At 38.5% G+C, this 12,605-nt stretch overlaps 1 protein-coding gene across 15 annotated transcripts in view; it reads right to left on the reverse strand.

Annotated features, from left to right (window-relative positions):
• LOC107222399 (protein groucho) overlaps positions 1-12,605 on the reverse strand; it is a 57,300-nt gene that overhangs the window by 23,218 nt on the left and 21,477 nt on the right. For 11 of the 15 annotated variants that reach the window (XM_046742901.1, XM_046742897.1, XM_046742898.1 and 8 more), the window contains exons 3-5: positions 8,011-8,120; positions 7,752-7,815; positions 3,531-3,578 (exon numbers count right to left, since the gene is read on the reverse strand). In XM_046742901.1, the coding sequence (XP_046598857.1) occupies positions 3,531-3,578; positions 7,752-7,815; positions 8,011-8,120 (222 nt within the window). The remainder of the gene's footprint in view (positions 1-3,530; positions 3,579-7,751; positions 7,816-8,010; positions 8,121-12,605) is intronic. The other 4 variants (XM_015661757.2, XM_015661755.2, XM_046742905.1 and 1 more) reach the window with 2 other exon arrangements.

Below are 12,605 nucleotides of genomic sequence, written 5' to 3' on the forward strand. Positions count from 1 at the left end.
CTAAACACCGAAATACAGGTGTGCGTGTAAATATATATATAAATATATATAAATATATATAACGTTACTAACTCCTCTACGAATTCTGCAATTATTCGGAATATCTATATATTCTGTATACATAAATTAGCGACAACTCAAATAGTACGAGCTGTTGTTCGATCAGAAATGAAGAATGTGCATATTGAACGAAGAGAGAAAACAGGTACGAGTATACGTACGTGTGTGATACATGAATTGGCAATAGACGAAGCGTGCCTCCGTGAAAATATTCCAAGTATGCATATTATGTATGTATACGATAGAGAGATTGTTATGAAAAAAGAAAATGAAAAATTTTACGACCGAGGCAAAAGAGATAGACGACCGATTTATCAGTAGGTATCAACGGGGTTTTATTATCTCGCCAGTCTGGGGGCTGCGTATAATAACGAGGACAAACGTGGGCCTCAGCGTATTACGAGCGTGTGCAGGATATCCACCTTTCCATATCACGTGTGTACCTATATAGAGGACGACGAGAAAACAGGTACAATAAATAATAATTCATAGATCTACGTATAAGGCGTGCGATACGTAGAAACACAATAGCATGATACACGGTGTGATATAAATAATAATTCGCGCGTGTGTGTGTGGGTGTTTGGGTTTGTGCACGCGTGTCAATGTATTATACTGCAGGAAGCACGAAGGCGGATATTTTACGAGTTAAGTTAAACTCGAAACTGGGACATGGCCAACAAATTTGAGTTTAGCCAAAGCACAGAGCGCACAGACATCGTCGTCGTCGTCGTAATCATAATCGTCACTGTATAGGTGTACAGGGTTTATAGAACGCTCGAGGGATAAAGTGGTGGAAAAGCGCGGCGCGGCGGCCGCAACACCGAGACTCGAAGACTAGCCGCTGGATGGTATAAGGGGTGGAGAGGCGCGGGAATTGCAAGGGAGAAAAATGATAGAAAAGAAACCGCGGCGTGGAGTGAGTGAGAGAGGGCGAGAAAGAGAGGGATGGGGGAGGGGAGGGGAAAGATGAAGTTAAAAAAAAAAAAAAAAAGATAAAAAAGATAAAAAGGGAAAAAGAGAGAAATCTGACGGCAACGAAAGAGAGAAAAATACCGGAGTATAGAGTAGTATGGCATATATGTAGGGGGGGAGGGGGGGTTTAAAAAGGAAGGCGGAATGGAGGGTAGTTGCCGGTATACGTTGGCGGGGGGCAGCGGCGGTAGTGGTGGTGGTGGTGGTGGTGGTGGTAAAAAGGGTATAAAACGTAAAAAGACCTCGGGAGGTGCCGCAAGGGAAGATTGTTTTCATTCGAGGATTAAATTGAAAAGGATTATAGAAGTACCGAGCGTACCTATATAAAATATACCTCTGCGTGTGTGTGTGTGTGTGTGTGTCGATGAGGGTGTGGGTGCGTGAAACAGAGTCGCAGTCTCACTTCCGAAGTGTTCTGCACCTGTAATAACGTCTATGCTGTGCGTCGTTCGCGTACATATTGTATTCGAAAAATTATAACTTACATTATATGAAATGAATTAAAAAAAAAAAAAAAAAAGTACAACACACACGACACGAAGGATTTGTACCAATGAAATATCGTCAAAATTCACATCACCGTGTTACGTTTCGCAGCGAGTTGTAAAAATTATAAGGTATACAGGTGTAACGTGTAAAAGTATTTAAAAATTATAAACGAATAAACGGGACAACAAAATACAGGCATACCGAATGAATTTTGAAGAAACGCGTAAAAATAATTTCGCTCCTCGCTCAATTTCTATGCAATTATTACTAAAGGACGAGCGGAGAAGAAGCGTCGGCGAATAAGGGGCGGCAAGGCGAGGATGGGGATGGGGATGGGGATCCCGCACCACCGCCCATTAGCCGACACCCCTGGAACAAGAGTGAGAAATGATCGCCACGTAATGAATATCAACGCGCGGTAGGGGGTTGCCCTAAGGGCGGCGGGGCGAAGGGTTTCGCGGTGGACTCGAGGATATATCTAGGCATACATGCATACATACACATATATTAATATATACATAAATAGTTGACAACTTGGAGCAATCAATGGCCAACGTAGGTATATGAATATACGTCGTCGATAGAGATTACGTACAGATGTGTTTAAACGTGAGTAAGTGATGCGATATTCACATCGCAAGTTTAGAGGTTTTAAAAATTACGAAACAGAGCTTGGAAGAAGAAGAAGTACGTGATTATTAGGGGTGAAGAGAACGAAAGATTTAGGAAAATATGACATGTTGCAGGATTGTACAAAATGAAAAGCACAAGAAAGCACGCGGCACGAAGACACATCGATTCTGTGTTGCGGTAATAGAAAAGACTTGGCCTAAACTACATTTCGCAAAATACATAATTGAATTGTAACGTGGAAGAGAGTAGAGATTATGAACGACGCTAAAGTTTGACAATAAATGTATGTAATAAAGTCACTCGTATGTTTGATATATGTAAGGGTGATTGCAAAAATAAAAAAAAATATCGTTCTTGCTCTTACCCCCTGAAATGTGAATATTAAACAGAAAAAGGATATTCATAAAAAAACGAGCTCTCTAAGTCAAGTCGAACAGATCGTTTTTTCAATTTTTATTTTCCATTCATAATTTGACACTAAAGATTAAAATAACCGCAAGCTTTCAAGATTTTTCAAATTCATGCATAGATATTTGAAGCTGATTCTTCAAAGTTTTCAAACCTCTGTAAAAAAGTATAAGTATCATCCGAGGGGGTTCCTATTCACTCGTAGATCGGATGTCAAGCGATTGCAATGATATCAACTGATTTTAAGTGATTTCAAGCGATTTCAAAGTAACCGCTTTTCAAAGCGGTCCACGATTTCAACAAGTGAATAACCCCTCCTTATTATCATTAGAACAGACATCGCATACACAAGGAAGAGTAATTAACGAATCAAGAAATCGACCTGTTAAAACTCGAGCTAGAGAGCTTATCTTTAGGGAGGATCTTTTTTATACCAAACATTAAAATTTTCGAGGCTAAGAGCAAAAAAAAAATCCTTTTTGTCGATCACCCTAATATACATTATACGATTACAAATTAACAAGTAATCGAGTTTATAAATGATGAACCGACAAGTGACCCAAGACTTAAGACGAGTTTGACAACCTTCCGTATGCAAAATATGGTTTACTCTACTCTTTGCAATTACAACGTGCAGGATTCGTTTTTTCCGCTTAAGGATAGGATGAACAGTACGGTGAAAAAAAAACAGCTTTACTCCGTATGAATGCGCAATTGTTGAAGAGTTGTAAATTAATTCACAAGGAGGTTGTGCGTAACAGTAAAAAAAAAAAAATTTTCATCATTTTTTTATTAGTACCATTATTATCATTATTATCATTGATTTCAAGGAAGTTTAACGAGCGGCATGATTTCTAGTAACCTAGTTACTCTCTCGCATACACGAGGTACATTTAAGGACTGTAAAATAATTTCTTCATTAACGACAACGTGAAGATAAAGAATCTGCAGAAAGCTACATTTACCTGTTTATGCATCTCGACATTGAGCCCGTAGGACATCTCATAGTACTGCAACAGAAAGAAATGTTAAGATAGCGCAGCAATAAATTATGTAGAAAGAGATCAACGAGTATATAAATATAATATCTAAGAGGCGTAAGGTGCAACAAATACCAAGTTGCGTATAAAACGAGAATAACCTTTAATAATATTAACCAATGATTAACGACGATTCGCGTCAGAATTATTTTTTTTGTTATTTTTTTTTTTAACGAACTTGAAGAACACGTATTAGTTGCACCGGGAATGCCGTTTATTATCGGTGTCAAAATCCTCATTCCTTTTCTTCGCATTATATAACGTACAGTACGCGTAAATAACGAATGCCCGATCCAGACTATCCTTGCGGTAATTTGGAATTTAACACTGCGACAATCCGCTGCCATCCGACATTGAGCGAATATTTCCAACATCTACCGGATCCGTATAATATAACATAACATAATCACCAGCGGCCGTAAAGCATGTCCCTTAGACCAAGATCCGACGACCTCTTGTTCGGTAAAGCTAAGCGACACGATGCAGCACGTGTGTAAATATGGTACACACACACGAAAACGCATAAATATAGATACGAAATCGATAACTGGAGCAACGGAAATATTCGAGTTTAATAATGCAACTGATAACAACCGTCCCTCGAGGGTATTCGTATCGTTGGCTATATATAGGCTCGTGCATACCTTCGCCAATGCGATTCTATGTCTGTACTAGGTAATTATAGAGTACAGTTTTATAGTACGTTACGCCGATTAACGCCTTGTTCCTTATTCACTTGTACAGGTTATTCTCGTTTCTTTGTACGTTGTCCTCGTTTTATTTCTTCTTTTTTTTTTACATTTATACACTTTTCATTACATTACCGCTGAATTGATTACACGCGCTAGTTCCTTCGGCGCCATTTGATAACTTGATATTATAATATATTTTTATAATTTGAATTATCTTCGGTCGAAGAAAAATTTCATTTCACTCCCGTTTGCCGTCAAATATTACACATTGTACGAACATTTTAAAAGACCTAATAATTACGATCATTGCGTGCTGGATATTGCTGGAAAATATGAAAAAACAACCTTTGAACGTTGTTCAAGATCATTTTATCGATAGGCAAAATAATTTTAAATCGGTATAACAGATACCGCTAAATATTTGTAGACTAAATTTTTACCGGTTAATCGATCTGACGTGACAAGAAATGAAAACGCAACACAATTTGGTCCACCCTCGTTTTCTCTCCTTTCGTCGAGATCCTCTGGACAGATATGGCTATATTCGCTATGACGCAAAGTTGAGAGATTCTTTCGCGCATATCAATTACGAACTGCGAATCCCGAGGGTTGCACAAAAAAAAATTAATCACCAAGTGATCCGCAAACTATAGAATACGTAAGTACCTAATTACCACGATACTGCAGAATGATGATAATATAATGCGTCGGCAAAGTGATATTCGCCTATCCGCGAATGATTAAATCACATTTACGCCGCGCAATTTGTCCAATTACAAATCTTTTACCATTAACAAATAATTGATCGAAGAGCTTTAACCGACTTGTAATTAACCAGCTTCTACAAATTTTCTTACATCTTTCTGAAATCCATTTTTTTTTTTTTAATTTTTCATTTCGCACGTATAATATCAAATGGAATTGAAATAATTTCTATAATAAAAAATGACCGTCAAATTCACGCGTTATCGTGCAGGAAATTCGAGTAAATTTCTTTCGTAAACTAGGATGGAGGAATACTTTGAAATACCGAAAGAGCGGATAAGCGAAAATTTTCCCGGGTTTAATTGTAAATATTATATTTATAATAGGTGGATAGTTCTTTAAACACATACATCCGCATCTATATATATATATTTGTGTGCGTGTGTGTGCGTGTGTATGTACACGTATATATTATATGCAATGGTACAATATTATACGAAGGGAGGAAAATGTGGATAGCGCGATAATATAATAGCGTCGACGGTTGACAACAGTTTGCATCTCTCCTCTCCATTTCTCTCCGTCTACCCGACCCTCCCTCTCTCTATCTCTGTCTCTGTCTCTCCCTCGCTCTCCGCGTTTACTTGGAGATATCGATTACCGGGTGAACTCCCCACCTCCCGCCCCTCCGTTCCCCGTCAGGACGACGGACCCCCACCCCCATCCCCATCCCCGTCCCCAACACCCTGGTAGTCCGCTTGCCTGGTGTGTCACGTCAGTGTAGCAGTTTACAGGGATGTACAGTCGGCGTAGGGGGTGCGATGCCGCCTCGCGGAAATCTTTACTGCGCGTCGCGCGTTGTTGTTACCGGGGGTCGGGGTCGGGGTCGGGGTCGGGGGCGGGGGCGGGGGCGGGGGCGGTTTTCGCAAACAAATGACATACGCCCTAATATTTCATTTCGAGTATTCAATTTCCGTACATCCGTCCGTCCGTTCCCTCGTTCCTTCCATCCTTCTTTTTCGCTGGTCCAGTCAAAATATATGTAGGCTGGTATACGTGTACGTACTCTCTAAATTTTGTTGAGTGAAATGTCACTCTTTTTTATTGAAGATCGAGCCAATCCGACAGGAATGACATTTCACCCAAGAAAATTTTAAGTGCTCGCTAATTGTGTAAAAAAAACATTTATTACTCCATCGACGGTCTCAAAATTTGACGTCGGACTAACTTTTCTTTGTATAATATGATATAATTCGTAAGTATGCACGAAGTTACTCCCTTGTATATGTGCATAGGGGGAAGTCACCGCAGTGCCGGAAACATAAGGTTATTCGTTAATAAAATCGTAACCTACGTGAAAGTATGATTTGTTTTATTTTTATGATAATCTTTCGTAGTATCTCTAGTATTTTTAATGGTTAACGTTAAAATAAGGAAAAAATATTATTGCATTTGGTACTGACAACTAGCGAGATAGAAAAACGGCACCTAATAGGTACTGGACACTGATAGTAACGAACAGAGAGAAATGATTAAAAAATTAATAAACCTTGCAATGGTCACAAATGTATTGGTGAGAGAACTCAGGAATATCTGCGCACGCCTCATGCACCCATTCCTTGCAATTGCAGCACTGAATCCAATCCTCATCGTTCTCTTCAAGGATTACCAGACTGAAGTTAGTAACGTTAACGTAACGAAACGTGAGGGAAAAAACCATTGTTTAGCAATTTTATAGTAACTGAGGTAGTCGAGCTTTCAAAATATCAATATATTTTGGCATATTAAAATTCACCACATCGTCAGACATTCCTGAAATTGCGAAATAACCATTTTTTTTTTATTTTTTGCGTAACGCGAACCGTTACAATAACGTTACCAACTTCATATTCATGGGATATATGTAGGTTTTCTTTGTGCTGCTTCGCGTGTTTAAATTGAAGAACCGCCCAAAAACTCTGAAACTTTCTTACGTTTCTTCGGTTTTGCAATACGATTGTTTAGCCACGGTAAAACATCACTGAGACAATTAAGCGCAAGTTTTGTACGAATAACAAAAATAAGAGAAAAAAAAACGGGTGTCCGGTATTAGGTACCCGTAATGCACGACTGAATGACAAAGTATACGCTCGTTCGCAAGTGTATAAACTTTTATTGAACATCGTTTCAAAGAATACGTACCAACAACCATCTCGGACGAAAAACAGAACAGCACAACCACCAGTTTTTCAAAATATACACTTGCGAAAATTAGGCGTGACGAAAATTTGTGCAGACCTCAAACGTCAGCTGACTCTCACCGCAGCTTGCGGTATATCCCCCCATTGCTATAGCGTCCATTGTACGTGTTCGAACCACGCAAGAAAACTATAGGTACTGTTTTTACTCAACTAAACTTTGAATACGATTTATAATTTTACGACCCTTTTCTTTGTTTTTGTGAAACTATAACTACTCGGCATCGGTGGCGTGGAAAAAATTTTCAACGAGTTTACACCGAATCGAGATTATAAACGTCGATGACGCATTTAAGGAACCCATCGCTCTTATACGCAAGGAAATTAGTTTGTTTTTAAAATGATAATTATTACGTATATATTATATATAATACTAATAGCAGACATATAATATGAAAGAAAAGACCTCGTAAACCGGGCAAAACGGTGTGTGCGCGTGTGTACGTATGAAGTGAAAAAGTCCTCGCCGGCGAGAAAGCGCTTAAATAATTAGTAACAATTAAACAACTTACCACTACGTAATGCCTCTGCATTTCAGTCTTCTCATTAGCTAGCTTTTCGCACTCCAACTTCAGCCTGAAAAATGAAGAATTGTAGAAAAATGAAAATCGCCGCGCAAAAGGAATACGTACGCGCAGAAGAGATAATCACCGTTTATGCGGGTATGGTGTGAATAGAAAAGAGTATTAGGATAGGTAAGTAAAAGTATCGAGAAAACAAGAGGTCATAGGTAAATACATTTGAACAGAAAATACACGAAAATTAACTCACGAATGATACTGCTGCTGAATAAAACTGAATTCTTCTTTGATTCTCTCGCAGGTGTCGGCGACTGTAAATTTCAGCCCACCGGCAGCCCCCGCTGCACTTCCACCGCCACCCTGGAAAAAAGAAAATGAATTTAAAAATCACATTCATTTTACGACCGTTTCGCGCGAGTTGATAATAAAAATAAAAAAGAAAAAGAAAAAAAAAAAAGATCCGATTCTTTATCCCCCAACGAAAAAACTATGTTCTGCTTTTGACATTTCGTTATTAATGAATTATTATCTTCTTTTTTTAACCATTTTCTTTTCGCATACAACGTGAAACAAAAGGTACGCGATTCGACAATTTCGCTCGACCTGACGAACCAGAAATGAAACGAAGAAAAAAAAAAACAATAATAATAAAAACAACACGGGCTACCTGCTATTTTATTATCGGAGATTACAGAATTGAAAAATCGTCGACACTATTTTCTTTCTTTCTCTTTTTTCTTTTCATTTGCCAAGTAAAGTTCTGAATAATGTATTCTGTACAGAGCTGCTCGATCCGAAGAGCGGCGACGAAAATCCAATAATGCGTTATTAGCGAGTAACGTTCCGTGCATAATATTACAATAAATAGTCATTCGGTTGTCTATAATTTTTATGACACGTTATTATATAATATCGCGTCTTTTTTTATAAAATAATCGTGCGGTATGTCGTCGTTTCACTCTGCGACTCGTATAAACTAACGACAGGTCACTGAATAAGTGTAAATGCGAGTAATAATCATAATATAATAAATAATAATAATAATAATATAAATAAAAATGGTTAGATAAAAAATTATCACCCTTACTCCGTGTATATTTAATTTGTTTTCAAACTAGCACGCCACTAAAATTATTAACAAACTCACTAAAGCTGTGACTTGGGTAGAGAAAAGTTTCTTAAGGATTTCGCGTAAATCCGCCTGTAATAATTGCACGCAGGTTAAAGTTTTGACGGGCTAAAATTCCAGCCAGGCAAATAAAAGGAATTTATTCACAAAACTTGGTAAGTAGTAGGTTGTATCATCGTATTTAATTTATACTTTCGGACACTTTTCATCCGATTACTGTAATATTGTATTGCACATATCCACGCTGTTACAAGCGGTAGTTTCAACTCGAAGATAATTGCTTCGTTATTGCAACACGATAAGAAAGGTACAATTTGCGGTAACATGGTTAACCCATTGTGATAAAGACTCTCCGCACACCTCGTTAGTCGTGAAATCCTGTTGACTGTACGATGCGGTTAGCCGCTCTGTAACTTACAACAAGAGTGAAAAGTTTCTATCGCTCAAGGTTTCAATCATCGGCTACCGAGTAGAAAAGAAACATGATTAATCCGCGAAAAAGGCTCGGCGGCTAAAAAATTATCTGGGATTTCTTCGCTGCAGTAAGTTTTTACCACTTGGTAACAAAGATCGAAGAAGTTTCGAATCCAACACGCAGATCAGTAATCACGTCACGTAAAAGGGAGAAACGTGTAGGTACGTAACTGCGATTAGTTTCATTGACACGTGATCAATTAAGCAATCGTGACAACACTCAACACTCAATTATCACAATTAGCGGTAACGAAACTTCGATGTTCCTCATTGGCCATCCACGAATTGTATTGGCAACGTAGCAGATTTTGGAAATGAACTTTTTGAACCTCCGTCCCCGCTGTTACTTTTTGATACACGGTATCCACTGTGGACAGTCCACATTTTACATGAAATTCTCCGTGAAAAAGTTCTTGAATACAGAAAAATATATGTATATCGTACTCCAATAGTTTATCGATTAAAACCTTTCTCTGATTCATTGTTAAAAAAATTCTCAAATTTAGCTACAATAAGAGCTTTGCAATATCCGCTTAGAACTAAAGTGTGCGCAGTGAAGACGCAGGGTTTAATTACATTATGCTAAACAATCTGACAAGCAATAAAAGCATCATTATCAAATTTAAATATCAATTTTTTATATGCTGTACACGTATGTATAATCTTTAAAATTTGAGGCTCGATTTTCATTCCAAGGTTGAGAAGCGCTGATCTGCAGCACACGTAGGGGTTAAAGTTAAGGATGACAAACCAACGCAGAATGCAACAGAAAAGGAAAAAAAAGCGCTGGTCAAAAAGGTATTAAAAAAAAGTTGAAAAAAGTTGAAAAAAGAAAGAAAGAAATAAAAACAGAGAAAGAAGGGAAAAAAAAGGATTGAAAAACGAGAGTGAGACGAGTATAAGGGAACGCCGGTGCATACAGAAAAGTCCCTTCTACAAAAGACTAGCGGAAGCCAGGAGAAGGAGGAAAAGGAGAAGGTGAAGAGGCGAGTGTAGTCGGCATACGGCATCATCTCTACCGTATATAAGAAGAGTTGGGGTTGAAGACGTCCTTAATGAGACTCGCTCCACAAAACTTCCCTACTCCATACACCGTCGTTTCCTCTTCCCCTTTTACCTCCGCCACCGTCGCCCTTCGACTTCCTCTCTTTTTCTCTCTCTCTCTCCGTCGTCCTCCACATCAATAAGACCCCGGTTCACCCTCGCCTCACCTCGCCTCGCGCAGCCTCGCAGACGGTATATCAACAAATTATCACCCCACGGATCGTTTTAAGATAACAATTAAAACGTCAATGTTAGTTAGAAAGACCTGCTCTGCCTGCGTACAAAACCAGCCAGATTCAATCTGCTTATCGTCGTTCATGATACAGTGAAATTCACCGGAAACCCATCATCGTCACGTTTCTCATACCAATTATTATCACCGGATATCACGCAGATAGCTACCTATCAACGATTGAACTGTTTTACCAAAACTTTTACTATCATGAATCTCTTTTAATATTATCTTAATTGGAATGAAAAATTCTAACGAATTCCAGATCAAAAGTTTAAACACGATAAAACAGTTTACACCCAACGATTTTTAAACCAATCGATTTTCCCACCGACCGCATGTTCAAAATTAACAATGAAAAGTATCAAAGCTTATAAATACAATCGCGGCAAATTCTCCTCCATGTTTGAAGGAGGTTAATTACGTTATACGGCTCAACCTCTCGAGACAGAGATATACAATCTAATTTACGTCCACCCTCCTCCCCGCCGCCGCCATATCTCAATCGAATATCCATAATAAAAATCCGTCACCTCCTTTCCAGGCTCGCCGATCGTTGGACAGATAACACCAGATACCGACAGCGGTGGTCCACGTGTAATGTTAGGTTTAACGTTCGGCACAACCTGACACGATGTACGAAACGATTGCAAGTATTCGGAAACGAGGGAGACAAACGTCTGCCGTAGTGACGATTACCGCATATGATTTTCGTCCGATTTAAAATTTATATTGAAATTTTGGCTGCTTTTTGTTCGCAGATTTTTCATTTCGAAAGCGAAGAGAATGATTTGGCCACTTGTTGAATTCGGTTCAAAGCGGCGGCTGCTCTGTGCGGGGTTGATGAGACAGAAAATGGAGAGGCAGCGGGCTGGTTGCTGGTGTGTAGAGTCGTTCACTTGTTGCAATCATCAAAAGCGACGTCAAAGTCATCGAACAGGTTGTCGCTGTCGGTATTTGATCAATAAAACATGTACACCCTTTATCGTGGCGTTTTACATTACGTTGCGCCGGCCGTTTCATCAACAATTCACCATTATCCGGCAGTTTCGTCAAATTTTAATGTAACAAACTACCACGAACGACGTTGCGTGTGCGTTTGTTGAGTTTTCGTCGATCCATCAGGCCTCTACAACGGCTTGAACGATCGAGTAGGTATACATACATGTATACATGTATACATATATGTATATGTCGTATTTTCATCACGTTTAAGTGAAAGAACAGAGAGATATGCCTGTCGGTGCGATGTTGGCGAAGCTGCCACTCGAAAAATCTCGAGCATCGTTTCGAATTCCATCTAAAAAAATCTGCAAGCTGTTCAGTTTATTGACAAATAAGTCGTCATAGAACATAAGTTTCTACTATTTCTCAATTCGAGAAATTTTATCGAAATCTATCTGTTGTACACAAAAACGGGGTCTTTTGAAATCAAATCTTAACGCATTGATACGTTACACGTTCCAATTATTCTTATTACTATTCACACTCAGTCCGGATCGTTAAGCCGGAGCAAAAAATCTACAATTACACTTGATTTCAGTACACTTGATAACAGTAAATACCTCGTCATTCCAAACTGTAACGAGACATGTAACAGGCAAAAATAAGTAAAGAAATAAACAAATGAGAATATCAATAGTTAAAAAATCTATCCAAAAAAAAAAAAAAAATTGTGCGAAATCTCCGTTGAACGCAAAGAGTTCCGTCAAGAATTTTTCATACGTGTATAAAAGAGAGATGTGAAAACTAAGTTTTACAGAATCCTCCAACCCAAACTGTACTACATAGGTACTCGAAACAAGAACGCAACAACACTTCAAACATAATTTTACACGCCAAACTTTTATGATCCTTGCGAAATGTTTGGTAGAAATTAAAAAAATTCAAATCAAATACCAAGCAGCAAGAACAAATGTATAAAAATCTGTATAAACGCATTTATAATAATGTGTGTTTTTCGCAC

Source organism: Neodiprion lecontei, chromosome 6 (assembly GCF_021901455.1).
Source record: "Neodiprion lecontei isolate iyNeoLeco1 chromosome 6, iyNeoLeco1.1, whole genome shotgun sequence".
Taxonomy (NCBI): Eukaryota; Metazoa; Arthropoda; class Insecta; order Hymenoptera; family Diprionidae; genus Neodiprion; species Neodiprion lecontei.